The 27,514-nt window shown below is 45.4% G+C and overlaps 1 protein-coding gene across 1 annotated transcript in view; it reads right to left on the bottom strand.

The window, feature by feature from the left end:
* Positions 1 to 27,514, bottom strand: part of slf2 (SMC5-SMC6 complex localization factor 2) — a 107,814-nt gene that overhangs the window by 15,414 nt on the left and 64,886 nt on the right. The window contains exons 5-14 of the mRNA XM_070876488.1: positions 21,544 to 22,466; positions 19,719 to 19,792; positions 18,141 to 18,278; positions 13,895 to 14,062; positions 11,423 to 11,525; positions 7,295 to 7,382; positions 5,241 to 5,382; positions 3,640 to 3,751; positions 2,889 to 3,065; positions 186 to 283 (exon numbers count right to left, since the gene is read on the bottom strand). Coding sequence (XP_070732589.1) covers positions 186 to 283; positions 2,889 to 3,065; positions 3,640 to 3,751; positions 5,241 to 5,382; positions 7,295 to 7,382; positions 11,423 to 11,525; positions 13,895 to 14,062; positions 18,141 to 18,278; positions 19,719 to 19,792; positions 21,544 to 22,466 — 2,023 coding nt within the window. The remainder of the gene's footprint in view (positions 1 to 185; positions 284 to 2,888; positions 3,066 to 3,639; positions 3,752 to 5,240; positions 5,383 to 7,294; positions 7,383 to 11,422; positions 11,526 to 13,894; positions 14,063 to 18,140; positions 18,279 to 19,718; positions 19,793 to 21,543; positions 22,467 to 27,514) is intronic.

The raw sequence follows: 27,514 nt of genomic DNA, 5'->3' as shown, positions 1-27,514 counted from the left end.
CGAACCACGTTTATGGCAACCCATCAGAAATAACAATAGACACGTTTCAGGGATCTGACTGGTTCCCTGGTTGCTTTTTCCTGGGATCTGATGGGTTGAGGAACAGTAGACTCTGATTCTCAATCACCAATTGCGACAGGCTCAAAACACAACCAACAATGCCCACATGCATCGCCACGCATTACCTTCCTCGTGAAGAGAAATCTGGTAGCAGCTGAACCAGGTACAACAGATTATGATGATGTTCTGATAAGTCACTTAGGATCATGCAGAGCTCCAACATCTGTTTAAAACCAAGATAGCACATCAAAACCACATGCAAATACAACCATCAGCACAGAAACATAACTGTCATCTTGCCTTACAGCAAATATCTCACGCTCTGATAAACGTAACGCAAGCAAAAAATTAAATACATCACATTATTTTTCATAGCTCAAAAGTTCTTCCAGATAACTGGGTGGAAAGGAGGATATAACGAATTGGAATTTAAAATAGTTGTGTGCAAACCCATGCTAAACATGTGCAGAATTCGCACAAAATGCTTTCCAGGCAGTGACTATGAAGCAGCGGTTTTGAGGTGTTAGTGCTGTGGTTTATTTATACGTCTCCATGCTTGTGGTCACTCCCTGGTGTACATACTGTGCAGTAGATTCAGTAGCTTTCATAGTGGTGGTTTGATGCAGTTTCAGGGTTTCTGATTACGGACACGGACGGGACACTAATGGCCAATTGTACTAAAGGATTAACTGTTTATTGCACAATAATTAATACTTGATAACCAGGGAGTAGTATACAGTCAAATCACCACACCACATTTAAGTAATATACCAAGTAATTTTGTTTAATATACTGTCTTTAATATGTTGAAAAACGAGTATTTTCAAATACGGAGTGACTCCTGCCAATGACCGGAAGCTGCGCAGAAGTGGACTGCGCATGCATCGCGAGCCAGAAGCTTCTCTTCCACCTGCAACCTCCCCCCCCCACCCCGCAGAAATCCTCTCCCTCCCAACAACTTTTCAAGGATCTCGCTCCCTTCCAGGATTTCAATTAAACTTTTTTTTTTTAAACGAACCGGCTCCGTGACGAACCCGAAGCGCGAATGCGCAGAACGCTTATATTACCCACTCCCTCCAGTTCGTTGGCAGCAGTCGCGTCCTTTCAAATAACCTTAGATGTGCACCTCAGTACAAAGGCTTGGATCAAATAAAAAAAATTACTACTAACCGAATAAAGAGAACAAATGAGATAATCCTATTAATTGGGAATCTTTGTGCATTCATTTACAATGCAGTAAAGCTTTGACACATACAAACAGCATAATTGACATAAAACATGATCAGAGCTTAACACCTACTTCTGCGAAGCTGCAGCACTGTTGTTTCAGCTATTATCGTTAACAATCCAGAACTACAGTTTCCGCAACAGGCAAAAGTTAAGAGATGCTTACCCCACTTAAAAATTTTATTCACCCATGACGCTACAGAAATCTTTGCTGCCAAGAACAGTTTTAGGATCTTGACTTGTTTATGCTCATCCCCATCAAATTGTTCCATACCCTGGATTCTCTTCTCCCCGCTCCTTCATTTGTGTATTTCTTAACCATGCAATGAAATTCTCCTTTAACTAAACATAAAGGGGGCAAAATTGCCCCTTGCCCCGATTGGGGGCGGTAACCTTTCGGGGCCGGGACTTTTATCACCTGGCCCGGAATTCCTGCCCCCAATGTGGAATTGGGCCATGCACCCCTCAAAAGGAAGCGGAGCTCTGTCTCCACATAGCACTTATACGCTGCAACGCCCCTCCCATTCATTTAAAAGGGAGGGCCGCTGCGCACACTGCAGGCAGGCCCTTTAGTGGCCAGCCACCGCACACCAGGGACATGATCGACTGGGCCAGTGGCCCAGCACACAAAACGGAATGCCAGGCTGCATGATGGCAGCCCAGTCGACACAAGAGCCGTCATAGTCAGGCTGACATAAGAGTCGGCCGACAAAATAAAATGGCGGCCCAGGGCGCTAAAACCCTCCCCTTTAAAGGGGAGTTGCTAATGGGGCTATAAAAAGGGGCAATTTCAGCCCCAAAAAGTGTATAGAAATACATGATATTTTCTTTTTTTTTTTAAATGGCCCTGGTTTAATATTTTATCTGTCTTTTATATGTGAAATCGGACAAGGACAGTCATGACCTCCTCACTCAATAAAGTGTTGGGACTTGAATGACCATCGATTTTTTTAAATAAAAGGATCATCTTAATCTCTGCAATGCAACTTGTTCACCAGTGGCAGTGTTTATATTTCAACAAAAGGATGGGCAGTTTAAACTGGTCTTGCGCAATAAGTACTTTGTAACTTGGTTATGTGCCAATAAACGCAGCAAGTAAAACGTTAAGTACTAGAGGGAGTGGGTAACACAAGTGCATTAACACGCCTGCGGTCTGAACTAAAATCTAAAACTTACAGGATGGAAGTCTCACCCCTGTAGGTTAAACTGAAGGAAGGTTTGCTCCTTCTGCGAGCTGCAAGAATCATGCGTAAAATGGTGCTGGAGCAGTATCAATCCAATTCAAAGTACGCCTCAGTCTACGTCACAAACCTGCCCACAATTTACACCAACTAGGAAGTGATATGATAATCTCGCCACATTAAACAGAACAAAAACCACATGGGAGTAGGGGATGTTTTCTAAGTTTATAGCCAAGAAATATTGTCAGGCAGAATTTATTCTGCATGACACCATGCCTATCCCGGGAGTACCTGAATATGGTGCACCCAAGTGGAATAATAGTTCTTTACTCAAATAATTTTTAAATTTGTAAAATGAAATGCCTTATTTTCACGCGCATCTGTTAAATCGCGCCCACCTTTCACGAAAGCCATTCTTACCTTTGTGCTCCATTGCCTGACATTGTTGAGAAGATTCTCCAGCAAACACTGAAAATCTTTCGAAGGAGTTAGTTGTAGCTCGCGTTCAAGGCTGATTCTGCCCAACAAGCTCATCAGCAACACCAATTCCTCATCAGAATACGCTTCAGGGCAAATGGAGGTGCAGAGCAGCAGGAACTAATGGAATTAAAGAAAAAACAGAAGAGGCATATTACTCTAGAGAACAGCAAGCTCAATGAAGCATGAAAGATTTTAAACTGCCAGAGGATATTTCCAGGATACGAATTTGCCTATTCGACCCTCTTCCAGCAAATTAACCATGGTTAAACATTGCATATAACAACAGATCCCTCAACTTGTGATCCTGCCCTCCTTGCATCATCACAGCTTCACCTCGAGCTAGTTTGTAACCTGTACAAATACGAATGTGAAGACATTGTCACAAAGATTATTTGTTGCAGTCTTTGCCTATCCCAACTTCAGTACAAGTCTAGGTTGTTTCTGTGAGAAACCTTAAAACAACACACTCAATCCACACACCATTTCCCCAAGGAGGAAGAAAACAAGGTAGCAGTCATCCATTAAGGAACATTTAAAAAAAACAAGCCAAGTGGGAAAATAATGGCACAGACTAATTTTACTGCGGTGCAAGAGGAAGTGGATCTAATTAGTGTCACTAAATCAGAATACCCTTCAATACAGACAGCTTTTGTGTTGGTATAAATGAACATGAATTACAAGATGGTTTTACCTTAACTACATTCTTTATGCCAAATTCTGGCAGAGAGCTGAAGATGGGCTCTCTCTGGGAGGCTGACGCGTTATCCTTTGGATAATTTTCCTTGTTATTGTGCAGTCCAGGCCTGGAAACAGAAACAAAAGGATATCATTTCAAATCTATTCATTAGTGTTGCGGGTACCACAGTCCTAAAGGTTTTTAAATGATGAAAGTTTAATGCGCCCCATAAAACTCAAGTTTCTTTTGATTTGCTGCTGCAAATGGCCAAGTAAAGTTATATCAGGAAAGAAAGGGAAAAAAATCCAGCCAGTTTGGAGAATAAATGGAGCAGACCTGCAAGCCGTCCAAAATCGTGCAAAGTGGTGGTCAACAAATCACTCCCATTTCCAGTGCAGTGCCACACACACACACACACCATCCAAACAGTGCTTCAAAATATCAACCAATCATAGAAATTTACAGCATGGAAGGAAGCCATTTTGGCCAATCGTGTCCGTGCCGGCCGATAAAGAACTATCCAGCCTAATCCCACTTTCCAGCTCTTGGTCCGTAGCCCTGTAGGTTACAGCACTTCAAATGTACATCCAAGTACTTTTTAAATGTGAGGCGGGTTTCTGCCTCTACCATCCTTTAAGGCAGTGAGTTCCAGACTCCTACCATCCTCAGGGTGAAAAGAATTCCCCTCAAATCCCCTCTAAACCTTCTATGTCCCCTGGTTGTTGATCCCTCTTCTAAGGGAAATAGGTCTTTCCTATCCACTCTATCTAGGCCCCTCATAATTCTATACACCTCAATAAGGTTTCCCCTCAGCCTCTTCTGTTCCAATCTTCCCTCGTTAGTTAAAATTGTCCAGTCAACATCCTCGTAAATCTCCTCTGTACCCTCGCTAGTGCAATCACATCATTCCTGTCATATGGTGACCAAAAGTGTACGCAGTACTCTAGCTGTGGCCTAACTCGTGTTGTATACAGTTCAAGCATAACCTCCCTGCTCTTGTAGGGAACATTACTACCACATCTTCAACAAAAATAGCAGAAGCAATCAGACTGCTGGATGTTAATTTTTCAGTGGAGAGATATGCACTCATCAGAATCTTCCATTAAAACAGCATTTTGGGACACAAGTGTATAAATAATTTGAGACATAACATGTGTTGAGTGTAGCAATGCTTGGGGAAAAAAACAGCCACTTTGGACCCATGGTTCCCAAAGCTCTCTACCACTCGGATTTTCCTCACGCCAGGTCTGGGTCTCTTGTAGATTACTTGGAGATTGATTTCTATGATTAGTCAACAAATCCATTACAGTTGTATTGTGCAACGACCCAGATGGTAGAATTTGAAGTAGATGGACCTTGGTCTTTTTCCATCGAGCAATTCTTATGGCGTCTCATGCCAAACTTCTGTACATGGCAGAAGTGGAAAGTAAATTAGTTATCAGCTGGCAATTCTAGCTTCTATTGATGCAAGATGTTTAATCACACGTTTGCGCTAACCCTAATGCCTTGAAACTATATACACTAGTATGGTACAGGGTGACAATGAATGTTTAAAAAAAAAAACAGATGCTGAAAAAAGACAATTCAACTATGAACAGAATATTTCATTAACTTACAATATATCCTCTTCAGTGAAGTCTGGCTGAAGGTGCTTCAATGGAAACAAAGTGCCAAACTGTGCTCCGAGGTTGAGAAAGACAGCAACCACATCCTTGAGACTTGGAGTCCAAACTTTGAACCTACTGGCGCCACCCTTAACTAACAGAAATTAGGAAAATAGTTAGAAATCAATTATTGTCTTGTTATTTGTGGGCGACAGAAACGGAACCAGAACACAAGTTTTACTGAAAGTTTGATGCTGTGTGTTTTTAGAATTCTACAACAAACGAGAAACGGATCCAATGTTTCAGCTCTAAGAAAGCTTTTGCACAACCGCTGCTAAACCAGAAAGGTGCAACTGGTGGATGGTAACACAGGCCTCAGGTAGTTAGGAAGGTGTTACTTTGCTCATGGTTAGCCACAACAGCTTCTTCATGCACTCCTATCCCTTAACACTCGTAATTCCCTCCCTTTTAAACTCCATAATTTTTGGCCTTCTGGGGCAATGGATTCTATATCATCATCATCATAGGCAGTCCCTCAGAATTGAGGAAGACTTGCTTCCACTCTAAAAATGAGTTTTTAGGTGACTGAGCAGTCCAATACGAGAATTAGTCTCTGTCACAGAACATACATAAATACAGGAAACTCTCGTTTATCCGGGTCACTCGGGGATTGGCAATTTGGGTAAACGAATTTTTGGTTAGGGCGAGTTTACATTTTAAAGTTAATATTTGTATATACTGTATAATTTAACAACTCATTGGAAATCAAAATTCCCACGGGTACATTAGTGATCGCCTACTTAATAGTCGCTGCATCTGAAGTAACTCATTGCAAGAAGAGTTTGGAGTGGTTTGAATGGAAGAACGTGCAAGGCAAACGGTTCATGCGCGACAATCGTTTCTGCAGAAGGGATAGAGTTGCTAGTATACATGTACTTCCCCCATACTGTAATCGCGGAGGGATGAATGCTGCACTGGGAGTGGCTGTAGGTGGCCTCGAGGAGGAGATTGTCTAGCTCTGGGGTTCTGGAGCGTGCTCTCCAGGCTGTTTTCTGTGCCTGGAACCCGGTGCCGGCACTGCCCCCGTTCCCAACGTCAGCGGCGGCCAGGAGAGACAGCGCACACACACACACACACACACACACACACACACACACACAAAGCAAGGGCAGAGGAGGGTGAAATTGTGTATTCAGTTTTTAGACTTTTACGATAGATTTTCTGAGTCCTTGCTCATGATGAGTGTCACATTGTGCAATTGTTAGCGACTTTGCAACAGAAGGATCTGGATATGATATATGTCGAAGTGTTATGTGCAGGGCGCCAGCCGGTAAGAAGTGGCGACGCAATATTTTAAATTCTGTTATGGCGGGTTTTCCGTTAAATCCATATAAACAAGAGTTTCCTGTACATACACTATACATAAAGCATAACGCATCATACCACACAATGCACTCTCTGGATTCAATTCTCAGGTCCCCTTATTCTCCATTCCTCCGCTAGAGGGAAGTCTTTCGCTCCTTACCTTGTCAGTTAGCTTAATTATGTTTTCTGTACGGATCTAATGTGAAACAAAAATATCACCTCTTGCAACGTCCCCCCCTCCTCCCTACCCCACCCTTTTCTAGGTGATAAGAGGTCTCAGGTTTGGGAAGTGCTGTCAAAGAAGCCTTAGCGAGCTGCTGCAGTGCATCTTGTAAATGGTACACACTGTAGACACAGTGTGCCGGCAGTGGAGGGAGTGACTGTTTAAGGTGGTGGATGGGGTGCCAAACAGGCTGCTTTGTTCAGTGATCTTAAAGAAAACAGGAGTATAAACACAGTCCCAATTAGTCTATTTGATCCAGTGTTTAATTGTAGTACCTTACTGGACTAAAATAGTACAAACCACAGTGTTTCTAGTGTATATAACTCCATATAATACCCACAGGAGATATGTGCAACATCTTTTTTTACCCCCCCACCCCCCAAAGAAACCTGTGCGGTGTATCTTTTTTTGACAAGGCATGAAGCAAGGACGACATTTTTATTAACTTTCATTTTCCAAACCATAGTTGTATACTAACCTATTCTATTGGCAGTATTAGTGCAGATGTCCCAAAGTGCTTTGAAAATGTGCATTGAAGCAATGTAATCTGAATGAATGGTCATCATCTGCAAAACAAAGTTTAAACCTGTTATTTACAAGGCAGAACTTTATATTGCCATATCTCATGTCTCAAGGGAAATGTTGTGGCAAGTGAATTCATTGCTCAGAACTGCTCAGATATCAGCATTTTCACTCTGTCTCGCACTTTTTATTGCAAAATTGAAGTACACAGCAAATCACTTTAAATGACAACTTGCATTTATATAGCACCTTTAACATAGAAAAATGTCCCAAGGTGCTTCAGAGGTGTGATCAGACAAAATAGATGCCAAGACATGGAAGCGAACATTAGGATGGGTGGCCAAAAGCTTGGTAAAAGAGGCGTGTTTTAGGAAGAGGTGTGTTTTAGGAAGAGGTGTGTTTTAAGGAGTGTCTTACAGGAGGAAATGGAGTTGGAGATGCAGGTGCTGTTCAACGAAGGCAGACATTGATGCGGAGATTTAACATCACCTCCAGTGCGCCAATGCAGACTGTGGCCGCCTGAGGAAAAGTGTTTGAAGACCAGGCCCTCAAATCTACCACCAAGCTCATGGTCTACAGAGCTGTAGTAATACCCACCCTCCTGTATGGATCAGAGGCATGGACGATGTACAGAAGACACCTCAAGTCGCTGGAGATAGAAGCATAGAAAATAGGTGCAGGAGTAGGCCCATTCAGCCCTTTGAGCCTGCACCACCATTCAATATGATCGTGGCTGATCATGCTACTTCAGTACCCCATTCCTGCTTTTTCTCCATACCCCTTGATTCCTTTAGCCGTAAGGGCCACATCTAACTCCCTTTTGAATATATCTCATGAACTGGCCTCAACAACTCTCTGCGGTAGAGTTCCTCAGGTTAACAACTTGCTGAGTGAAGAAGTTTCTCCTCATCTCGGTCCTCAATGGCTTATCCCCTTATATCCTTACTGTGACCCCTGGTTTTGGACTTCCCCAACATCGGGAACATTCTTCCTGCATCTAACCTGTCCAATCCCGTCGGAATTTTATATGTTTCTATGAGATCCCCTCTCATTCTTCTAAATTCCAGTGAATATAAGCCTAGTCGATCCAGTCTTTCTTCATATGTCAGTCCTGCCATCCCGGGAATCAGTCTGGTGAACCTTCGCTGCACTCCCTCAATAGCAAGAATGTCCTTCCTCAGATTAGGAGAATAAAACCGAACACAATATTCCAGGTGTGGCCTCACCAAGGCCCTGTACAGCTGCAGCAAGACCTCCCTGCTCCTATACTCAAATCCTCTCGCGATGAAGGCCAACATGCCATTTGCCTTCTTCACCGCCTGCTGTACCTGCATGCCAACTATCAATGACTGATGTACCATGACACGCAGGTCTCGTTGCACCTCCCCTTTTCCTAATCTGTCACCATTCAGATAATATTCTGCCTTCCTGTTTTTGCCACCAAGTATATCACCAACGATGTCTCCGCAAGATCCTGCAAATCCCCTGGGAGGACAGGCGCACCAACATAGTGTCCTCGCCCAGGCTAACATCCCCAGTATTGAAGCACTGACCACACTGGATCAGCTTCGCTGGGCAGGCCACATAGTTCGCATGCCAGACACGAGACTCCCTAAGCAATTGCTCTATGCGGAGCTCCTTCACGGCAAACAAGCCAAAGGTGGGCAGCGGAAACGTTACAAGGACACCCTCAAAGCCTCCCTGGTGAAGTGCGACATCACCACTGACACCGGGGATCCCTGGTCGAAGACCGCCCTAGGTGGAGAAAGTGCATCAAAGAGCTCTTTGAGTCTCAACGCCATGAGCGTGAAGAGGTCAGTCGCAGGCAGCGGAAGGAGCGTGTGGTAAATCAGTCCCATCCCCCTCCCCCGACGAATGCCTGTCCCACCTGTGACAGGGTCTGTGGCTCTCGTATTGGACTGTTCAGCCACCAAAGAACTCACTTTAGGAGTGGAAGCAAGTCTTCCTTGATTGCGAAAGACTGCCTATGATGATGATATAAGGAATTACAGAGCTTGGGGCCGAGATAGCTGAAGGTTGGGGCAAAGGGAGGGGAGCATGCACAGAAGGCCAAAACTCTCAGGAACATAGAACTTGGGGGTATTGCAAAGCTAAAGCAGGTTATCGAGGTCAGCAGGGGTGAGGCCATGAAGGGACTTAAACACGAGGGTGAGAATTTTAAATTGAAAGCATTGGTGAACTGGGAGCCAATGTAGATGCAGTAAGTAGATGTACAAATTTGCAGCCACATATGTCTACATAAGTGACCGCACTGCAAAACACTATTATAAATGCAAGTTCTTTCTCTCCAAATGCAGGAATACACAAGTGACTGCAGTGCAACAAATCTAGCCATCATACCATAATGCTTCAAAAATATCAAAGGTAGAAACCTTTCAATCTCAAATCAGCTTGTGCAGATCAGGTCGTCAAATTTAAATTCTCTCCATCATTACAACACTTACCTCAATTATTCCAACATTCTCCTGACTGGCCTCCCATCCTCCACCTTCCATAAACTCCCAACTTGTTCAAAACTCTGCTGCATGCATCCTATCCCAAATTAAGTCCCACGGATGCATCACCCACACTTATTAATCTACTTTGGCTTCGGTTTTCCAATGCCTTATATTTAAAATTCTTATCTTCATCTCTCAATCTTTTCTTGGCTTCGCCTCATCCTGCCTTTGCACCCTCACCTCTGGCCCTATACTCAATCTCCCCCACCAACTGATGTCTTTGGACTTTGGCCTGTTGGGAACCTCCCCTCTATTCACCTCACCACCAGAGGCAGGGACTTCAGTTGCCCAGTCTTGCCTTCTAGTTCTCTGCGTAAATCTCTCTGCCTTACTCCCCTTCTGTAAAACCCATCTCTTCTACCCAGCTATTGCACCCATAATCTTCCCTTTCCTAGTCATCAGTAGCCAATACATATGCAGAAAGTTTTTCACAGCCTTATTCCAATGGCACTAGTTCTTTACATTAGTGGATGTTATTCTAAAAACTGGATCACTATCACCGCAATAGTTTTGCAATCTACAGTATACTCGATTTATCTGAACAGAATTGGCTCCTTTGCAGACAGCAGGACCAGTGTAACACTTATTTTGGTGACTTCACTCAATGAGAAGTAGACAGGTTGAACCTCCCTTATCTGGAACCCGGCCTGTTCTGGATAAGGGATTTTTCCGGACGAGGGGTGGTCACGTTAAATTGGATGGTACAAGTACTGAGCAAGGGGATATCAGAGCTGGCTGACTTGGGGCTGGGAGTGCGGCAGAGAGATCATGGGGGAGGAGGGGGCGGTGGATCGCGGGGTCATGCCAACGATTGCAGAAGTCGGCAGCGAGGAAGGGCTTCAATTAGTTCATGTCGGAGTTCTGCACATGTGCCACCCGGTGGCCGGGAATGGTTCTGGACAAGGGAGGTTCAACCTGTTTTTAAGCTGGATTACAAGCTGCAGTACCAGGTTCAGTGCAATATTAGCTTAAACTTTCATCAGGCTTGGGGGGGGGGGGGGGGGGGGGGAAAAGAGAGGAGAGGGAGGGAGGAGAGATCAGTAAAAGTCGATACATATGCAGGAAGTTTCAAATTAATTTGGGACCAGAACAGTTTGTTTCTTCAAATGCTTGCGCTGGACTATTTAGAATTCATCGCATTAAATGCTAACCTGTTAAGCTTGTATCCATTGTAATCAAAAATGGGGGGAGATGGTCAATCTAAAATTGCTCAAATTTGATCACCGCTGCTCTTTACAATGAAGCAAGGTTGCAAATATTTAGCTGGTGAAAATAGTCACACACTGCACTGCATCTGGTGTCAAAACAGCCACAAACTGCCACCACAAGGTGCAAGGTGGCCAGTTGCCCTGCTCTTCGAAAGCAATGGTTTAAAAACAAAAATGGGGAAAAAAGTAGTATGAAAACTGCAAAAAGTTGTTTCACGGCAACACAGCAAAGCTCAGTGCCAGCAGAATTTAGTGCTGTCACAATACATTTTAAGCCAGAAATTGTGCTCATAGCAGAACATGTCTTCTATCAACCTCGGTGTAACTTCTACTTCTGTGCAACAATGTGCTCCTCACCTTAAATAAGAACTTTAAAACTGGTTGCGGACATGGCGATGAGTAATACGTTTGGCTTACAATCCCATTGGTGAATAAAAATACCTGCTGGCTGGTTCCAGAACTGCAAAACAAAAACAAAAAAAACTGCCATTAGTATCTCATTTCAAGCTAAATAATGTAATATTTGCTAATAAGCCTTTAGACAGCCAATTAGGAAGCCTTAGAACTAATGTTCGCCCCAAGTTGCGACAGTCTCGCGGCAATCTCAAACGTCCTTTGCAGGCAGCTCACCAGCTTTTATATTGTAAACAGCCCGCACACGCAGACATTTAACGGGATCGTGCATTAAAAGAAATGGGCCGCGCAGAATAAAACACAGCTTACAGGGAATAGGAGGTGGTCATTTAGTACCTCAAGCCCCCTGTTCCACCATTCAATGATTTTATGTTTGATCTGCGACCTAAATCCATATACCTGCCTTTTCCCTTTCACCTTTGGTTAACAAAATTTATCAATCTCAGATTTAAAATTAACAACTGATCTAGCATTAATTGCAGTTTGCGGAAGAGTTCTGAATAAACAATTTAGCAAGATTTTAGACAAATCTTTAGTACAAGGTGCTAGGCAAGTGATTCTTAAAAAAAAAAAAATCTTAAGTGTTAACATGTTGATACAAGTTCAGGCAGTCAGATGCTAATAAGTCTACTCTTTCCAGGCTCCCTTTTTATCCTGGCTTTTAGTGGGGGAGAAAAACAGCTGATGTGTACCCCTCAGGGAGACCAATCTCCAATAGGACAATAAACGTCACTTTAACTGTAACGCAAAGAAACAATGCTGATGCAAAAAGCAAACTATGTTCAAAGTTGATTGAAATCCCAAGTGTCACAAGCCCTGAAGCATTCAATATTCCACAAGCCATTGACAATGTTGTAAACAGTTTAGCTTAATTAGTATCGGGTAAAGTTAAAGTAACTTCGGGCCTGCAATCGCGGCTGCACTTACTGAATTTAGAGTTTAATGGTTCGCAGAATGCCAAGTCACTTCATGCACAAGTCCAAACCAGGCACGTGAATGGGGCATTGCCAAACCATATTCAGAAGGAAGCCATTCAAAGGTCAGTAAAAATGTGAACTGGCGGGAACAGCAATAATTAAAATTAGTGCAACTTCCAGCAGAGCCAAGTTACTGTAAAGAGTTGAAATAAAATTGATTTTAATTTTCACTGAAATGCACAAAGCACCCTTACTGTAGTCATGAAAGGCTAAATACAATGTGTGCTCCGACATGTAGCCAAGTGTTCAAGCTGCATTAAAATACTGACTGAAAGGAATTTACAACTGCAACCACTCCTGGGTACTTTGAGGTGTTTATCTAGTCCTAAAACTGTACTCAATTCATCTTATAAGGCCATCTCACGTTACATAAGAAAATAAGAAATAGGAGGAGTAGGCCATACAGCCCCTCGTACCTGCTCCGCCATTTAATAAGATCATGGCTGATCTGATCACGGACTCAGTTCCACTTCCTCGCCCGCTCCCCATAACCCCTTATCATTCAAGAAACTGTCTATTTCTGTCTTAAATGTATTCAATGTCCCAGCTTCCACAGCTCTCTGAGGCAGCAAATTCCACAGATGTACAACCCTCTGAGAAAATAAATGTCTCCTCATCTCAGTTTTAAATGGACGGCCCCTTATCCTAAGATCATGACCTCTAATTCTAGTCTCCCCTATCTGTGGAAACATCCTCTCTGCCTCCACCTTCTCAAGCTCCCTCATAATCTTACACGTTTCGATAAGATCATCTCTCATTCTTCTGAATTCCAATGAGTAGAGGCCCAACCTACTCAACCCTCCCTCATGTCAATCCCCTCATCCCCGGAATCAACCTAGTGAACCACCTTTGAACTGCCTCCAAAGCAAGTATATCCTTCCATAAATATGGAAACCAAAACTGCACGCAGTATGCCAGGTGTGGCCTCACCAATACCTTATATAGCTGTAGCAAGACTTGCCTGCTTTTATACTCTGTCCCCTTTGCAATAAAGGCCACAATACCATTGGCCTTCCTGATCACTTGCTGTACCTGCATACTATCCTTTTGTGTTTCATGCACAAGTACCCAGAGGTCCCGCTGTACTGCGGCATTTTGCAATCTTTCTCCAATTAATTAATAACTTGCTCTTTGATTTTTTTCTGGCAAAGTGCATGACCTCACACTTTCCAACATTATACTCCATCTGTCAAATTTTTGCCCACTCACTTAGCCTGTCTATTTTTGAAGATTTCTTTGTGTCCTCCTCACACATTGCTTTTCCTCCCATCTTTGTATAGTCAGCAAACTTGGCTACTTTACACTCTGTCTCTTCTTCCAAGTCGTTTATATAGATTGTAAATAGTTGGGGTCCCAGCACTGATCCCTGCGGCACCCCATGAGTTACTGGTTGCCATTCTTCGTGATTAGGGAACTGAGGTTATTACAGATTCCTCACCTGACGAGAGTTCTTTCCAGAAAATTTTGAGGTGTCAATTCACACTGAGTCAACCTGAGGGTCTGCTGATTAAAATGTTTTCCAGCCTGTAACACGTTGAATATATTTTCTCCAGGATGCAAGTCTGGTATTCCATCGGATTTTACAGAGAACCTGAGCAAGAATGCCCTGCACACAAAGTGAAAAAGGAAACGAACAGTTTAGCACAAGATAGCTCTGCAAGATACAATTCCATGAACACTTTGGAACAAAAACCCATTTAAGGAAAACCAATTTAAAAAACATTCGGGCTGGAAATTGCAATTGAAGGCTTGCCGCCCACATACACATCCGAACCACAAAAATACTTGGTACTTAGCTGATGACTTCGTACTCTTGCGGTCCGGAGCCTGCAGGCTTACAACTGCATAAAGGCCCAAGCGTCCCAGGGGCGCATGCGGTTCACTAGTGTCCCTGGGATCACATAGGCCAGGCCAGCCAATGACAAAAGTGGGATTCCGATTATGCTTCTGGGGATTCCAGCTACATACAGAATCCCTACAAGCATAATAGAAATCATCTGCAACGTAAAATTCACAACACTGAATTTAAAATAAATCACAGGTTCAAACTTAATTAAAATACCATTTAAATATTTAAAATAAAAATTAAAACATTTTTGAAAAATAAATGTAAACACTTTACATTGCGCCAGCGAAAGTGAACTTCCGGCAGATGGGTGCAATCTGTCAAGACCAGGGTTTTCACGCATTCGCTGTGGAAACCTGGAACTTGCAGGGCACTTATGCCGACATACGCTGTGTGCACGCCTGTCATAGCACACAATGCCAATCCATCCGGGCCAAATAGAAATGGCGAACGGACGCTAGGAAATATAGCTACATTTTGGAGGAGGGAGAAATTTCACTTCCACCAAGAGACCTAGAAGCCCAGAAAGATTTAATGCAGTGTAGCCATCATATTGAATCGGAGCTCTGCTTTGGAAACTTGTCTCTTCCATTTCATGGAGTTGCCCATTTATACAGCTGCCAGGCAGTTCTATGAAATAGAACACCAAAGAGTAAATGTGTGCGCTCTTTTATTTGACTCGCCAATATTTCCCCCTCTAGTGTGCCACATTAAAAATACACATAGTTGCTCACTTATTTTCTTAAATTCAAAACTTTTTTTGCAGTGAGCATTACAAATACAGATCAACAGGGAGACTGCAAAGTGAGGGCTGTTTGAATGCCTGAAATTCAGGACCTTGCATACTTCTCAATCATGACCCATATGCTCATTTAGCAGTAGATAGGTTAAGTCAGTTAAGTAGTACAGGTTTCTAGATGAAGTTTCCCAACAGGCTAGTTAGTTACGGGGAGCCACCCACCAATCTCCTGTACAAGGGAAACATTTTAAATGATTTAATAACGCTGTACTGTCCACACACCACTTCCTCGGACCAAAAGGACCATCAAGAAAGACTTGGATCGTTCATTTTACCATCAAAATGCAGTTATTTTAAAAGTTGACAGCGAGCTTAGGTTATTTCAGTGTCGAAACAGTCCATCACGCTTTGTGGTACAAGCTCCGTCATTTGGTGGTGTTGCGATCAGTTAATACCTGCGTTAGTCTGCTGGACAGACCAGGTCTGTCGCAGGTTTGATTTCTGCTCTTTTCCGAGGTAGGCGGCCAACTGGGGCAGAGGTAACAAAAATCAAATAAATAAATAATTGTGAATGTAAATCCCTCTGTCCAATGACTCCTTCTGGAAAGTGCGGGCGCATGTGGATGTCAGGCAAAGATAGAATCGTTGTTCAGCTGGTAGTCTAGAAAGGAAGTTCAGCTCGTGTGGTTACATTTCAAATCTCATTAAAAATGGTGTTCCCCCTTTTTATTTTTGGGTGCGTGGCCCAAATTTCTGCGTGTGGTTTTTCCATTGTAAAGCCGGTGAGCGGCCTGCGCAGAAACATTGGTGATAATGGGCCCAAGTTTCGGCCTCAGTTGCTCCTGATTTTTTGGAGCAACTGGTGTAGAACGGAGTATCTTAGAAATTCAAATTCTCGGCATTTAGTTTGCTCTAGTTCTAGTCAGTTAGAACAGTTTCACTTTGGAACAGAATTTTTTTTCAAAAGGGGGCGAGTCCGGCCACTTACGCCTGTTTTCAAAGTTTCGTGAGTGAAAACTTACTCCAAACTAACTTAGAATGGAGTAAGTGAAGATTTTTGTACGTTCGAAAAAACCTTGTCTACACTTTAGAAAATCAGGCGTAGGTTACAAATCAGGCGTAGGGAATGGGGGGGGGGGGGGGGGGTTTAAAAGGGAAGTTTACAAACATTAAACACTTCAGTTTTACAAATAAAGAGCCATCATCAATAATAAATGATAAAAACATCAATAAATCAACCAATAAAATCACAAAAAAATTAGTTAGAAATAATTTTTTTTTTTTAAATCAATAAATAAAACATTTTCTACTTACCGACTGCAGCACTGGGAAGCCCTCCAACAGCGTGCTGGGATGACCCCCCGCCAAGTGTGTCTCTGTCAGTGTCTCTATCTCTGTCTGTGTCTGTGTTTCTGACAGGGAGTGGGGGGGGGGGGGGGGGAGAGAGGAGAAGGAGAAGGGGAAGGGGGGGGGGGGGGGGAAGAGGAGAAGGGGAAGGGAGGGGGGGGGAAGGAGAGAAGGGGAAGGGGGGGGAAGGAGAGGGGGGGAGAAGGGGAAGGGAAGGGAAGGGGGGGGAGGGAAGGAGAAGGGGGCGGAAAGGGAAGGAGAAGGAGAAGGGGGCGGAAAGGGAAGGAGAAGGAGAAGGGGGCGAAAAGAGAAGGAGAAAGGGGCGGAAAGGGAAGGAGAAGGGGGCGAAAAGGGAAGGAGAAGGGGGCGGAAAGGGGAGGAGAAGGGGGCGGAAAGGGGAGGAGAAGGGGGCGGAAAGGGGAGGAGAAGGGGGCGGAAAGGGGAGGAGAAGGGGGCGGAAAGGGGAGGAGAAGGGGGCGGAAAGGGGAGGAGAAGGGGGCGGAAAGGGAAGGAGAAGGGGGCGGAAAGAGAAGGAGAAAGGGGCGGAAAGGGAAGGAGAAGGGGGCGAAAAGGGGAGGAGAAGGAGGCGGAAAGGGGAGGAGAAGGGGGCGGAAAGGGAAGGAGAAGGGGGCGGAAAGGGAAGGAGAAGGGGGCGGAAAGGGAAGGAGAAGGGGGCGGAAAGGGAAGGAGAAGGGGGCGGAAAGGGAAGGAGAAGGGGGCGGAAAAGGAAGGAGAAGGGGGCGGAAAGGGAAGGAGAAGGGGGCGGAAGGGGGGGGGGCGGAAAAGGGAAGGAGAAGAGGGGGGGGAGGGAAGGAGATGGGGGGAAGGGAAGGAGAGGGGGGGGAAGGGAAGGAGAGGGGGGGGAAGGGAAGGAGAGGGGGGGGGAGGGAAGGAGAGGGGGGGGGAGGGAAGGAGAGGGGGGGGAAGGGAAGGAGATGGGGAGGGGGGGAGGGAAGGAGATGGGGGGGGGGAGGGAAGGAGATGGGGGGGGGGGGGAAGGGAAGGAGATGGCAGGGGGGAAGGGAAGGAGATGGCGGGGGGGAAGGGAAGGAGATGGGGGGAAGGGAAGGAGATGGGGGGGGAAAGGAAGGAGAAGAAGGGGGGGGAAGGGAACGCGGGTCAAGTCGGGGGGGGGATGGGAGGGAGGTCAGTTCGGTTCGGGGGGAGGGAGGTCAGTCAGGTGGGGGGGGAGGGGAGCGCGGATCGGGTGCAGTCCGGAGGGTCGGGGCGGGTCCGGGAGTCGGGTCGGTGTCGGGGGGGGGGGGGGTCGGGAGGAAGCAGGAGCTGGGCGTGGGAGGCAGCCTTATGCACGCAGCCCCAGTGAGGCCATTCGGCCAGGGCTAGGGGCTGCATGCTTCGGGCCCCTCCCACACAGTTTTGGGCGCCTGGAGCTACTGCACATGCGCACCCACTGTAGCGCGCATGTGCAGAGGTCCCGGCACTGTTTTCAGCGCAGGGATCTAGCTCCGCCCCCTACAGCTCGTGCCGCGCTACGCCCGGCTCCAGAGGACCAGCAGGGAGCCGGAGAATCTAAGTTTTTTTTAGGCGCACTTTGTGGCGTGAAAAACAGGCATCCAGCTCGGGGCTGCGCCATTCTAGGCGCGGCCCAAAACTTGGGCCCAATGGGTGGGAATTCATGGAAATTTAGTCTTCGTCTGCAGTACTCAACTGTTTACAATAACTTGGGATGATACTCCCAAAAATTGCTCGCCCCATACATTATTGATGCTTCAATTGTTGGTAGTCACTAACCTGTGCTCCTCTGGAATCTGATCCATGTCTTCATCCAGGCTCTGTTCTTCATCTTCCTCTGACGGACAATTAATGTCATGCACCTCATTAAGCTCATCTTGCAATTTTTTCTTCAGCTCCTTTAGTGTTTTCCCCAGACTAAGGAAGTGCAAAGTGATCAGTATTCTACTGAAAGGCAGATTCTTACAAAAGCTGTCCAAGTTAACGGTTTGCGATGCAATGTTAAAAGACTTGGCAAACACAAATATTAGTTTTCGTCTACAAAAAGATTCATTCCACCCTTTGAGCAATGAAAGTCCCTTGTATCTTCAAAGTAATGCTTGCAACAATTCCCCCAGCAAAACAATGCGAGAGTAAAGGAAATATTCAAAAAGCAGATGACATCACTGAAAGTACTATTTATACTACAGGTACAGCGTCCAGAATCCGGACCAATTGGTGGCATGGTCGTCTGGAATCCGTAAAATGTTCTGGAATCTGGATCCGATGACCCTGCCGATCTCGGGGCCCCGCCGTTGCCCGACCTCGGGCCTCGCCTTGCCACCACTCACCTCGCCCTTCTGCCGCTGCCCTTACCTCGAGGCTTCCTCGCCGGCCAGCCCGAACACCTCAGCGGGGCCGGCCCAACGACCTCTTCGGCGGGGGGCAGCCAGACAACCTCCTCAGCAGGACCAGCCCGCCCGACGATGTCCTTGGCAGGGCCCTGCCCGACGCAAACACCTCCTCGATGGGCCCCGGCAGCCTGCCTGACAAAGTCCTTGGCAGAGCCGACCCCACGACGACCTCCTCGGTGAGGACCCAACCTCCTTAGCAGGCCCGGACAGCTCCTCGGCAGGTACCCATTCTGAAATCCGGAAATACCCGAAACTGGGCTCGGGTGTTTCCGGATTCGTGACGTCAGAAAGACGTTCCAAAGTGCAGAAAAACGCAGAATCCAGATCGGCCTCAGTTCCGAGGGTTCCAGATTTGGGATGCTGCACCTGTAATTGCATTCAAAAACTGCCTTGATCACTTCGTGTCAGCCTTCCCTGGCCCTGTGTTTTACTAGTGCTAGCTAGAGGAAGTTCAGAAGACATCTGTGTAGGCTCTACCTGACACAACATCATAATGTTCTGCCTGACATACATCATAATGCTCTGCCCCAGTGATGTCGTGAATATGGAGTGCTGCTGGGGCTTTGTGTCTGAATCATCACTACTGTGGGATCCAAGTCCAGCAGGGGGAGTTCTCCGCCATACATTTGCCCCCTTCCACACCGACTGACCAGGACTTTTATAGCACAACACACAAAGGTGGCTGAGACAGTGATGGTACAGACACAAGAATTAGCATTATGGTCGAAAGCAGGTGAACAAAAGTTATGAACAAATTCATAACTTCAAAGAACTTGTGTTAATATTGCATCTTTATTGTAACACAAAAATCCCCAAGACACTTCACAAATGAGAGAATGAACACTGAACTACGGAGATGATGTCAAAAGGATGTGTTTTCAGAAGGTTTTTTTAACTTTACCAGTAAATAAAACAAAGTTTTAAGAATGCAAGTGTAGCCAGGGTAAAAGGACAAAGAGCTTACCTCTCAGACTGCTGCTTTTCTTTAAGTAGGCGATCAAAGCTGTTTGAATAATTTGTCTGTCTGCTATTTTTGAACTGGAATTCAAGAGAGATCATAAAAGGACTTTGAGAAAGGACAGTAAGCTGCAGTTTAAAGTTTACTTTCACAGTGGTATAACAAAGCAAGCTGCCAGTGTTCAGGAGCAGAGGAGTGATTTTGTTTACTCTTGAATCAATCTCACACCCCACTGCCTGTGCTGTCACCTTCATACAATACTGACAGCAGAGTCAGATGATGACACCTCCATGGAATTTCTTGCTGTTTGATTTGAATGGGCTCAAGCAGACATTAAAAGCCATTAAGTGTTGCCAACAACTAAATATTGCAGTGCCACTAACTGTAATTATTTTTTCTCTCTCCCTTGCTTCGATATGGATCCGCAGATGCCTACCGCCCTCCAGTTTCTTGTTCAAGTGACCATTATTCATGTCCAACACTTAAGGCTATTCCTGCGCAACACTTAAGATGGCTATTCCATCTCAAGAGGAATCACCGTCAAGTCCAATTTTGTCACCAGACAGCCATGATAACCAGTCGAGCTCACTCAAGGTAATAGATTGAGAATCATAGAATCTTACAGCACAGGAGGCCATTCGGCCCATCAGACCCGTGCTGGTTCTTTGAAAGAGCTATCCAATTAGTCCCACTCCCCATCTTTCCCCACAGCCCAGCAATGTTTTCATCTTCAAGCATACATCCAATTCCCTTTGAAACTTACTATTGAATCTGCTTCCACTACCCTTTTAGAGAGTGCATTCCAGATCATATAACCAGACATGGGAGCTGTGACTCTTCCAACTCATGTCCAAATCTCACAAGTCCAGTATTGCCCAGCATTTCGGTGGTCACGGTTGAACACGCTGTGGAAATCTTACAGATTCCTGTGGTTAGCTGCAAGGTTTTAACTGGTTCAACTTCAGCGGCGTCTTTGCACACCCTTGGGCATCAACCAGCATGGAAGCCCTCTAGACTTCGGCAATGGAATATTCCCCAATGGGAAAAGAGGGGCATCAGAATTTCTACCCCTGCATATTTCTCAGTAGCTTGGTTTGGAAAATCAAAACACAATAATGGGTTTCTACATTTGAAACAACATACGGAAGAAAGTCAGCATCCACACTCGTCGTTCTAGCAAGGGTTCAGCAGCAGTCAGTAGCAGGAGCCCTGTCTAGGTCTGCCTCTAGCGGAGACTTATGTCACTCCTGCCGCAATGACTGGGAGACAGGAATACCTAAGTAGAGGATCAGGCCCAGCTCAGTTTCTGACTTGGTTAAACTCGCTGATATTGGGGACGGTTGCTTAAATACTATGTTGTTAGATAGAGAATACTCACATGATGCATTTTTGCCCACACTTAACTGGAGCCCAATTTCCCCCAGAGCTTAGTAAAGTTTCAGATGCAACCTGTGCTGATCACCGCTGGACGTTTAAGTGCCTCAAAAATGGCCTCACTGCAGTAAATTTTCATTTATGTGGAAAAAAAAAAAATCTTTTTAAACTTAGCACATTTGGGCCTCAACAGATTCTGGGTTACATATTTTCTCTTTCCCTTCCATTCTACCCTTCTTTCCTCCTGCCAGTACAGCAGCTATAAGATTGGCCTGGCTTTGTTTATAAATTGTTAGTGTAACCCATCTTTAAAATCTCTCTGATGAGAGCCAATACATAAAGTTAGAAAGGGTAGGGTGCAGGAACATTAGGAAAGTTACAGACAGTATCCAAGTCCAAGCGATCCTCTTGGATGGAGGATTACACAAAGCCAAGGATTGATTATTTACAAACTTACGGTCATCCACATTGTCGGTGTGTTAGGGGCGGACAACTGGAAGGAGATGCTGGATTTTTCCGGTGTGCCAGATACCGGTTTGTCTCGTAAAGTTAGGAGATCATCCAAAGTCATCAAGGTTTCGTCTTCTTCGTCACTATCTAAATTACAGCAGACATCATCGTTGCTGTCCATACCACTGTAACTGTCTCTCCGTTTCCTCTCGGGACCTTTACTGCAGTCTGATAACCAGGCCGCGCAGGACCGTTCCAATTGCCTCTTTTCTTGAGAGGGCAATGAAGATCGACTGTCCTCATCCAAAGGCAAAACAGTTAAAGAACTGGATTCCAGTCTTGGTGTCCTTTTGCAGTCAAAAGGTACCAGAGAATGTCGACCCAAGAGTCCAGATCGATTTTCCTTTGAAGAAATGGCACTGTCGAGGGCAGTCTTGGCCTTCTCCTCTGCAGGCAGCCTCGTGTATGAATTTGGAGGAGTGCACCTGGATATTTCCTCATCAAGCCGTGACTCAAATGGCAAGCAACTGTCAGTATCTGGAAATTCATCGGCCTCCAGAGCTGCATCCTCGTTTTCCAATACACCATTATTGTGATCTTTAAGTACCCCATTGCAATTGGTTTCAGTCACACCATTGCTATACTTATCAGAGATCCTGCCTTCACAGCTTTTCTTATGAAAAGTTGCATCTAAATGTTGTGACAGGGAGTCTTGCTTCTTTTTCCGAATGTCCTCAACTACTGAATCCCGTTTCCTTTTCTCCTTCACAGACAAGTCGTTTTTTATGGCACCACACGGCGGGAAGGAATGGTGCCGCTGGACTGCCTCTTTACTGCGCATGTTGTGCTCTATGGCAAGCGAACCTGAAGGCAGAGTTTTTGTTATAAGCTTCAGAACGGATTCCTTCTGTTTAGAAAGATTGTCACTCCCTGGAAGGCAAAGAGAAGCAAAAATAATACACTTGAGCAAATATTCAAGTAGAAATAAAGTTCAAAACAAGTAAACAAGACTCCTAAAACACAAGATTTGGAAGATACTGTTTGAAATAAAGTAAAATGTATGTGGAGTGGAAACCATCCCTCTCTAACACCTCAATGATGTTCCATTATATCCACACAACTATCCCTTCAAGATTACACCGAGTTTGCATAAACTTTACCTCCATTAGTAGAGACCTGTTAAAAACTCCATGGGAAGGACAGATAGTAGGATTTGGCGGTGTTAAAATAGACAACAACTTGTACTTGTATAGCACCTTCAACATAGTAAAACGTCCCCCAAGGCGCTTCACGGGAATTTTATGAGACAAAAACAATAAATCTGACACCGAGCCACAGAAGGAGAATTTACAGCAGATGACCAAAAGCTTGGTCAAAGAGGGAGGTTTTAAGGCGCATCCGAAAAGGAGGAAAGAGCGGGAGAGATGTTTAGGGAGGGAGTTCCAGAGCTTGGGGCCCAGGCAGCTGAAGGCACGGCCACCGATGGTGGAGCAATTGTAATCAGGGATGCTCAAGACAGAACTTGAGGAGCACAGATATCAAGAAGTAATGTGAAGCCAAACAATAGACGGTGGGAGCAAAAATTTAAAAGTACAACAGGACTGAAGAACATAGGAGGGAAAACAAGTAAATAAATCACAGGGCATTTAGAAAAAGAGTAAACAAGAAACGTTTTCAATAATATAGTGCCGTTAACTTCCCAAGGCCCTTCACATGAGCATTATCAAACAAAATTTGACACGAGCCACATAAGGAGATATTAGAACAGGTGACCAAAGATTGGTCAAAGTGGTTGGTTTTAAGGAGAGTTTTAAAAGGAAGCGAGATAGATGGGCTGAGAGATTTCAGTTGTCCATTTCAGAGCTTAGATCCCAGGCAGCTGAAGACACGGGCCACCGATGGTGGAGCAATAAAAATCGGGGGTGCGCAAAAGGCCAGAATTGGAGGTACACAGCGACCTACGAGGGTTGTAGGCGGTGACAGAGATAGGAAGGGGCCAGGCCATGGAGAGATTTGAAAACAAGAATAAGAATGATTTTTAAAACGAGGTATTGCAGGACTGGGTGCCAATGTAGGTCAGCGAGCACAGGGGTGATGGGTGAACGGGATAAACCAAGAAAGGAGAAAGAGGAAACAGTTCTGGGGCTGGCAGCACTTCACACATCAGCCAGCGATACCCACCACCAAACTTTGCCAAAGGTCTGGTGAAAACTACAAAGTATGGCATTTAAAGCATTCAGAAATCTGCCAGATCAGTTTTCAAAGAGACCATAGAAACACAGAAAATAGGCGCAGTAGTAGGCAATTCGATCCTTCGAGTCTGCATCGCCATTCAATATGATCATGGTTGATCCTCGATCTCAATTTTTTCCCGCTTTTTCTCCATATCCCTTGATACCTTTTGTTTCTAGAAATCTATCTATCTCCCTCTTAAATACATTCAGTGACTTGGCCTCCACAGCCTTCTGTAGTAGAGAATTCCACAGGTTCACCACCCTCAGAGTGAAAAAATTTCTCCTCATCTCGGTCCTAAATTTCCTACCCCGCATCCTGATTCTATGACCCCTTGTTCTAGACTTCCCAGCCAGGGGAAACATCCTCCCCGCATCCAGTCTGTCCAACTGAGTCAGAATTTTATAAGTTTGCTTTTATGATTAACCTGATTTTAATAAACAAACACCAAATGCACTGGTTCTGCTCCCATCGTTATAAACAGATGATCCAAAAAAAATCGTACAATCTAGGCCTGTGATGAGCCACTCCAGAAATTGGTAGTAATACAGCAAGAAGTGTCAGCTGTGGCTCAGTGGGTAGGACCCTCGCCTCTGAGTCAGAAGGTTGTGGGTTCAGATCCGACTCCAAGAACTTGAGCACATAAAAAAAAAAATCTAGGCTGACACTCCCAGTGCAGTGCCGAGGGAGCGCTGCACTGTCGCAGGTGCCATCTTTCGGTTGAGACGTTAAACCGGGGCCCCATCTGCCCTGAGGTGGATTGAAAAGATCCCATGGCACGATTTCAAAAAGCAGGGGAGTTATCCCCGGTGTCCTGGCCAATATTTATCCCTCAATCTTCTTCTCCCAGAGGGTTGTGAATCTGTGGAATTCTCTGCCCAAGGAAGCAGTTGAGGCTAGCTCATTGAATGTTTTCAAGTCAAAGATAGATAGATTTTTAACCAATAAGGGAATTAAGGGTTACGGGGAAGAGGGCGGGTAAGTGGAGCTGAGTCCACGACCAGATCAGCCATGATCTTATTGAGTGGCGGAGCAGGCTCGAGGGGCTAGATGGCCTACTCCTGTTCCTAATTCTTATGTTCTTATGTTCTTATGTTCTCACATCTGAGACACACTTGTTTAATCGCCTGTACACATCAGATACAATCCACACACTTGCATGACAAATGGTTAAATCACCCCCTGAGCCTGCTCAGATTTAGTTTGTCCATTATTGGCCCAACATCCAAAAGCTGTAAAAGGTACAATCAATCCAAACACAATGACCTTGAACTTCGAGATCTCAATGAGAAATGATGTTCTGGTACTATTTTCACTTTACTAATGGCCACTCGTTGATGTGTTAAAAGTACTTGACCCTGTGTATGATGCACAAGATACCAGTGCTGCCACGGAAGTCACAATCCCAACGTTCTGTAAATCTACGCAGAATGCATCTTATCCTACCTTCGCGACAAATGGAACAGAGAAAAAGGATGGATTGAGATAATATTTTGAAGGGAGAAGGTGCCAGGCAGGGAAGGAAGGATAAAGACAGGACTTGTAACATGTACCCATTTGCTTTTTGTATTGTGATGGATCCTCTTCCCAGAAAAATCTAGGAAAACTGCTCATCATTTTTTCTACATTAGATACGTCCGTTCCTTCATTGGGCCCAAGTTTCCACATGATTCGCGCCTGATTTTTTAGGAGCAACTGGTGGAGAACGGACTATTTTAGAAATCGCAATTCTCCACATTTTTTTTTCTGCAGTTCTAGTCAGGTAGAACAGTTCTAGTTTAGAACAGAATTTTTTCTTCAAAAGGGGGCGTGTCCGGCCACTGACGCCTGATTTGAAAGTTTCCACAGTGAAAATGTACTCCAAACTAAAGTAGAATGGAGCCAGTGAAGATTTTTGTAGAACTGAAAAAACCTGTTCTACACATTAAAAAATCAGGCGCAGGTTACAAATTAGGCGTCCAGACGAGGTGGGGGGAGGGGGGGAACTCATTAAATTCGACAATAAATCCTTATTTATACTTCTACAAATATTATACAAATAAATCCAACCTGAATAAACATTTATAAGCCAAGAAAAGATTAAATAAACCATCTTCCTACCTGTGTGAAAGTGCTTCAGCCAGGGAAAATTCTGCAGCCGTTCGTGCCGCTGAGCGGGAGAGAGAGAGAGAGAGAGAGAGAGAGAGAGAGAGAGGGGGAGAGAGAGAGAGAGGGAGAGCGGGGGGGGGGGGGGGGAAGAGAGAGAGAGAGCGGGGGGGGTGGGGCGGGAGGGGGAGAGAGAGAGCGCGGGGGGGGGGGGGGGGTCGGGGAACAGGAGCGCGGGTCGGGTCAGTGGGGGGGTGGGGGGGAGGAGAGCGGGTGTCGGGTCGGCGGGGGGGGAGCGGGTGTCTGCTCGGCGGGTAGGGGTGTCGGGTCGGGTCGGGTCTGGTCGGCGGCGGCGGGGGAAGCGGGTGTCTGGTCGGGGGGGGGTTGGGCAGGAGCTGGCCGTGGGAGGAGCCTCATTCACGCAGCCCCAGTGAGGCCATTCAGCCAGAGCTAGGGGCTGCGTGCTTCGGGCCCCTCCCACACAGTTTGGCGCCTGGAGCTACTGCACTTGCGTGCCGACTGTAGCGCGCATGTGCAGAGGTCCCGGCACTGTTTTCAGCGCCGGGACCTGGCTCCGCCCCCCCCCCCCCCCACAGCTCGTGCTGGCTGCGCCAAGGGTCAGAGGACCTGTAAGTAGGTGGAGAATACCGAGGATTTTTTTAGGCGCCGTTTTAGGCGCGAAAAACGGGCGCCCAGCTTGGAAACTTGGGCGCTATATCTCTGCCCAACATTCCGCAGCTGTTGCTACATCACAGTTGGTACAGCTCAAGTCTCTACTTGTGTGCGCAACCACAAGCTGAGATTCTGTACAGGTCTTCAAGAATGACACTTCTTCCAGACTGCAATCATTGCAATAAGCCGATTTAACTCTTAGCGGAACAACTCACTTCCAATTAAGGACAGGTGGGACATTGTTAACTAACTTTTCCCATCCTGTGCAAACAGGTGTGGATAGGTCAGCAAATATTTCTAAACACTATACAATACATCTTCTGCAAAGAAAGCCTAAAATCGGATGTCAATTATTTATCTTCATTACTACTTCAAATAACTTTCTCCAAAAGAGAGCTTACAGTTCAGCTTTTCTAATTGGCAAGGCTCCACTTGTGCGCGCCGCTTACTGCAGCATCTTTTCTTTGAATACATAACTCCAGTGGGCCAGCCTGAACCAAAGACTCACTCACTTTGAAGCAGTTCCCTGCCAAACTTCAGGTGGACTTTACACACACTTTTTAAAAACTTGAACAAGCGAGCCGTGTAAAGGAGTAATTTATGTTCTTCCGAAGTACATGCAAATGCTTTTCTTTCGTTATGGTTCACTAAGACACAAAAGGCACTGAAGCTAAAACTCACTTGATTATTTCCATGCAATTCTGGGAGTGTACATTAGTGGCGGGGGGGGGGGGGGGGGGGAATATTTTCTTTCAAGATATACGAGGTCAATTACGAGTGAAATCAGGAAGCACTTTTTTCTCCACGCAAAGAGGGTAGTGGAAATCTGGAACTCGCTTCCCCCAAAAGGCTGGGGATGCTGGGTCAATTGAAATTTTCAAGAACGAGATCAATGGATTTTTGGTAGTCAAGGTTTGAGGGATATGGAACAAAGGTAGGCAAATGGAATTGAGTACAGATCAGCCATGACCTAACTGAATGGCAGAATA

The sequence above is a fragment of the Pristiophorus japonicus genome, chromosome 3, assembly GCF_044704955.1.
Source record: "Pristiophorus japonicus isolate sPriJap1 chromosome 3, sPriJap1.hap1, whole genome shotgun sequence".
Classification (NCBI taxonomy): domain Eukaryota; kingdom Metazoa; phylum Chordata; class Chondrichthyes; family Pristiophoridae; genus Pristiophorus; species Pristiophorus japonicus.
This window is presented reverse-complemented; position numbering and strand designations above follow the sequence as displayed.